Raw genomic sequence first — 6,000 nt, 5'->3', positions numbered from 1 at the left:
ATAGTTTATTAGTAAGAGAACAGAGATTTCACTTATAGCTGATCCAATTCCAAAGCACTTTCCCCCTTTGCTAAAAAAGCAACAGTGAAACAGCTATGGAAGATCCTGAAAATGAGTTCATGGCAATGCAGTTTATACTAGATTAAAGAAACTGAGACAGCATGAAACACTTTTGAAATCATGTCTTGAAATCAAGTCTTTTATAAGAAGGGTAAATAGAAATGCAATATATTGTGCTCATTTTCTACACCACCACGTCACTGTTGTTATTCAGTGCCATCGATCTTGTCAGTTCTGACACACAGCGATCCTGTACAGGGTTTCTGAGGAGTGGCTCGTGAGTTTGAACTGCTGACCTGGCACCTTTGATAGCACTTCTAACATACAGTCAGAGCTACTGTTACTCACACTGCAATGCGCTAAGGAAGGACAAGACCAGGTGTCTTTCTTACCGGCATTTACTTCTAACACTTCCTCTTCCTCTACTTGCCTCTCCTTGCTTTACCATTCCACCCTCTCTCTATCCTCAAGCAGTGAATGATCCAACTTCTGACACTATAATTTATATTGCCTAGTATTCTGCTGCTTATAAAAGGAATACTACATCTTTAACTCAGCATAATTATTCTGAGATTCATCTATGCTGTCATGTGTATCAGGAATGTATTCCTTTTGATTGCTGAGTAGTAGTCCATTGTATGGATACACCACAATCTGCTTATACTTTCATTTGTTGACATTTGGACTACTTCCAGCTCTGAGTAATTACCAATAAAGTGGCTATGAACTTCAGTGTAAGAGTCTCTATAGGGTATGAAGCCCTTTTCTCTTGGGTGATACCTCATGAGTGGAAAGGCTACATCGTATGCATGGAGACATACGGTTGCCAACTTTAAAACACTGACAAGCTGCTCCAAAGTGGTGGTAACACTTATATTAACACCGGCAGTGTATTCGAGTTCTTGCTGTTCTACCTTCCGGTTTACCTTGTTATTGTCGAACTTTTTATTTTAGGCCGTCTATTAGATATCTATCAGGAGTCCTGGTGTGGCACTGTGGGTTAATGCGCCAGACAGCAAAGTCGCTTTGAACTGCAAGGTCAGTGGTTCAAGCTCACCAGTTGCCCCTCGGAAACCCTATACATGGTCACTATGGGTCGGAACGGACTCAACGGCACTTAACAACAACAACATTATATATATCAGGAGTCCTGGAGTGGCACTGTAGGATAAGTACTAAACTGTTTACTGCAAGGTCAGTGGTTCAAACTCATCAGCCACTCCTTGGAAACCCTATACAGGATAGCTATCTATAGAGATATATATCTATATAGGGTTTCCAAGGAGCAGCTGCCGAGTCAGAAGTGACTCAATGGCACTTAATAACAGCAAAAGTTATGTAAGGAGCCCTGGTGGCATAGGTTGAGGATTAGGCATAAGTTGCTAACTGTAAGGACGGCCATTCAAACCCACCAGCTGCTCCGTGGGAGAAAGATGAGGCATTCTGCTCCTGTAGTACAGTCTCATTGAGGTTTTAAGTCAGTGGATATAATATATACTCTACTAAGGAGCTCTGATAGCATAGTGGTTATGAATCGGGCTGCTAACCTCAAGTTCAGCAGTTCGAAACTACTAGCTGTTCCGCGAGAGAAAGATGAGGCTTTCTACTCCTGTAAAGATCTGCAGCCTCAGAAATCCTGTGCAGAGTCACTAAGAGTCAGAACCAACTCCATGGTACTGAACAACAACAACATCATTAAACAGATTCCTGGTGTGGCGCTGTGGTTTAATGTGCCAGACTGAAAAGCTGTTGAACTGCAAGGTCAGTGGTTCAAGCTCACCAGCTGCTCCTCAGAAGCCTTACACAGAGTCACTAAGGGTTGGAACCGACTCAACGACACTTAACAACAACAACAGTAACAATCATTAAATAACATACGAGTAATGTTAGTACCTAGAAAATCAGTAGAAAACAGAGAGTAAATAGAATTAAGAACAATATATATACTTTAGATGATAAAACATTGGCAATCAGACAGAGAAGATGTTAGGGTTTTATAATTAGTTTGTATTTGATAGTGACGGCATATTTATGTATTTTAGTGATTGTTTTAATGCTACTGGTTATATCACATTAAAAGTTTACTTAAACGTGGTTGATATAACTCACCCAACTATTTGATAAATATCTTCAGATTTTCCTCGACGTAATTTCAGTATCCAAGCACCTGGGTTTGCTTTTAATTGGAAATATCCCTTTTACAATGAGAAAAATTGATCATGTAGTTAAAGGACTAAAAATGTATTCAATTACTCAAGAAAGATTATACACGACTCATTCAAGGATCTATTTACTAACTGGACAGAATGAATTCTATGACTGAATTTCAAGAAAGGATATTGTAGTAGATTTTAATAATTGCATTTAAGAGAATATTCTAATATATATTCTAGTATAAAGAAACACTCTATATTAGAAAGAGCAGCATAAAAATGATTTCATCTATTGTAAATACTGGAAGGGTTTACCAAAACATCGAATTAAGTCTTACCAATGAAGTGTTTCTAATACTTACAAGATTGGCCATCACTACTGTATCAAACACAACAGCTTGATTTTTTGTGCCCAGTGTAAACTGTAGACCCCGCGGCGGTTCTTCTGTCATTATATCAAAACAATGGCCTTCGAGCAGTAGATATTCTAGTTCATATTCGGCTGTAACAGTTCTCTCAATCTGTGGAAGAAATAGGTCATTGCTTTTCATATTGATAATTCTCGTAACAAATTTCATCATAAGAAATATGATGCTGTTTAATATTAGTGAACACATTTAAGGGGGCAACTTCATATCTTTATTTACCATCCCATGACATGAGCTCTAGCCCAACCTCATATATAAATGAACAACACTGAGCAGGAAAACATGTGAGGAAGGATACTCCGTAACATGCAGTACCTGAAGGATTATTCAACAACCTTAGATAAGAAACTCAATGGAATTTGCTACAGCTTAACATTATATTGCCCTAAAACTTCCTCTTAGTTGTTGCCTGTGTTAAGTTCCTTAGCGTCAGTCCACCCGTAGCAACCCTGTATAGGGTTTCCAAGAAGTGGCCAGCTGGTGGGTTTAAATCCCACCTTGCATTTAAAATCGACCTTGAGGTCCAGTGCTGATCCTATAGTGCCACACCAACCAGGACACTGAATGATTTAAAATCAGGACAGGTGTGTACCAGAGTTGTATTCTTTCATTATACTTATTCAATCTGTATGCTGGGCACACAATCTGAACAGCTGAATTATATAAAGAAAAATGTGGCATCAGGATAGGGTGAAAACTCATAAACAACCTGAGATATATAGATGTACTACCTTGCTTCCTGAAAGGGAAGAGGACTTAAAATACTTGCTGGTGAAGATCTGAGACCACAGCCTTGAGTATGGGTTGCACCTCAATGTAAAGAAACCAAAATTCTCTCCACTGGACCAATAAATAATATCATGAGAAACGGAGAGAAGATTGAAGTTATCACAGACTTCATGGTGCTGTGGATTAATGTGCCAGACTGCAAAGCCGTCTGAACTGCAAGGTTGGTGGTTCAAGCTCACCAGCTGCTCCTTGGAAATCCTATACAGGGTCGCTATGGGCCGGAACAGACTAAACAGTACTTCACAACAACAACAACTATTAACACTCATGGAAACAACAGTCAAGAAATCGAACAATGTATGCATATGCAAATTTGCTGCAAAAGACCTCTTTAAAGAGTTCTAGAACAAAAAGTTCAAAGACATAAATTTGAGGACTACAGTGAGTCAGACTCAATCCATGGTATTTTCAATAGCCTCATATGCATATAAAAGTTGGACAACGAATAAGGAAGACAGTAGAAGTATTGATGCATTTCAGTTACGGTGTTGGAGAAGAATGTTTAAAGTACCATGGAATGCCAGCTGAAGAAACAAACCTGTTTGTTTCTTCAGAACAACCACAATGCTCCTTAGAAGCCAGGATGGCCAGACTTCATCCCTCATACTTTGTACAAGTGAACAAGAGGGACTAGTCCTTGGAGAAGGACATCATGCTTGGTAAAGCAGAACGTTAGCAAAAAAGGTAAGTCCCTCAACGAAGCGGACTGGCACAGTGGCAGCATCAGCAATGGGCTCTTTTTTCATCAGGGTACATGTTTGTTTCCTGTTTACTCACAATTCATTCTTTCTACTGTAGCAAATGTCTTTATGTTGCTATTTCATATTCCTCTAAGATAGTTGGACTCCTGGTGTGGAGCTGTAGGACCAATACAGGACTGCAAACCATGAGGTCAGCAGTTCAAACCCACCAGCTGCTCCTCAGAAACCATATACAGGGTTGCTATGAGCTGGAACCAACTTGATTTACTGACAACCAGGATAGTTGGAGATAATATAGTACACACAGTATAGAAAGTCCACTACATCTGTTGTCCTTTAGTTTTAATGCTACATACCTCTTACATTAACATAAACGCTAACTAACATTAATGACTGAAAGGTAGTTATTAACATTAACACCTACTAGATTTTTATCATTTTCTTCTGTGCATTCATTTTATTCTACAAAGATAGAGGAAATTACCTCTCTGTATTTTGACTAATGACTTTAGAATTACAGCTATTAGTTATTTAAAAAACATCACTGAACACCTTCTAAGACAATTGACTATACTGGCCACTCACAGAAAAAAATGTTGTTATTCTCAATTGCTTAACAGCTGCTGAAATTTTCCATCAGCATACTGAATTTAAAGATCTATTCTGAGCTGTACTAATTTTCCAGCTACAAACTTTTCAGTTTTAGCAAGATATTTAAAGTTATAGCTGTATGATGCTATTCTTTAATAAAAATCCAATAGAGCCATCCTTCAGAGATCTGATTAATCACAGTGAAAATAAGAATATTTTTCCAACTTCTTGCCATAGTATTCTCATTAATTTTAGAAGACTTTGATGACCTGTGGAACTTTCCCTGACAGATTTTATTATTTTGTCGCCCTCCTGTTTTCCCTCTGGCTTTGGAGGGCAGCTTTCAGAAAACTACTATTGAATTTTAGGTATTTTTTTTCCTGTTAGTTAGGGAATAAACAGGATCCCACAAAATTTACTCATGAGTGAAACAAAAGCAACTTGTCAAGAAGGAAACTCTCTAGACAAGTGGCAACTCATGAGAGGAACAAGAACAAATATAATGAACAATCGTAGCCCAACTGTTTGGCAAAATATTCATGCCTGGGTCAAGGCAGTGCCTGCATTTTAAAGGCACAGTCACTTACAGAGAGAAACTGTGTAGACCCAGGCAAGGAGGAGGAAATGAGAAGAAGCCTTTTCTACCTACCTAGCTTCTAGATACTAGCTAAATATTTCTAAAATGGTTTTGTTTGTTTTTTGGCTTCTAAATTTCTTTTCCAAATCTAAGTTCAATTTTTAGAAGAGTCAGTGTATTTAAAAATATCTCCTCCTCTTTGGCTGTGGACTGACAACCGATGTAAAGAGATGTCTGACTGTATACTAGCAAGGCTCAAGTTGGAGATGAGGAGAAGCAATGTGTCCAGCCTACAGTATGTGAGTGAATTTCGTTTTCTGTTTCAAGTCTAGTTAGGTTTCCTTTATCAGGCTAAAAGCTGTGAGGCAAATAAAATCTGAGAGGAAACTATTTCTTTCTGAGTTAAAAGCAAAACTTGATGTGCAAAACAAACAAGCAATGATGATGTCCTAAATTGTCATGTCCATCCCATATTCCTACATCATTCACTCATCTAAAGCAGTAAAGAAGGTGAATCCATTTAGAAAAGTAAAGACACTGATTTGGTAAAAATTAAAGAAAAGACTGAATCAGGCCCTAAAACTATAAAGAAGAAAATTCTTGTATGCATTCACATATGCACCAACAGTCTGATCATTCAGTGGCTTGAATTTTAACAGCTGATAACAATTTATCCTCTTCACCTTCCTTCTATAACTTCA

The 6,000-nt window shown here is 38.2% G+C and overlaps 1 protein-coding gene across 1 annotated transcript in view; it reads right to left on the bottom strand.

Annotated features, from left to right (window-relative positions):
* UGGT2 (UDP-glucose glycoprotein glucosyltransferase 2) overlaps positions 1-6,000 on the bottom strand; it is a 198,247-nt gene that overhangs the window by 39,134 nt on the left and 153,113 nt on the right. Inside the window, exons 28-29 of the mRNA XM_006832064.1 lie at positions 2,576-2,734; positions 2,170-2,255 (exon numbers count right to left, since the gene is read on the bottom strand). Coding sequence (XP_006832127.1) covers positions 2,170-2,255; positions 2,576-2,734 — 245 coding nt within the window. The remainder of the gene's footprint in view (positions 1-2,169; positions 2,256-2,575; positions 2,735-6,000) is intronic.

This window comes from Chrysochloris asiatica, unplaced genomic scaffold (genome assembly GCF_000296735.1).
Source record: "Chrysochloris asiatica unplaced genomic scaffold, ChrAsi1.0 scaffold00005, whole genome shotgun sequence".
Classification (NCBI taxonomy): Eukaryota; Metazoa; Chordata; class Mammalia; order Afrosoricida; family Chrysochloridae; genus Chrysochloris; species Chrysochloris asiatica.
Note: the sequence above shows the minus strand (reverse complement) of the source record. Positions and strands in the feature narration are given on the sequence as shown.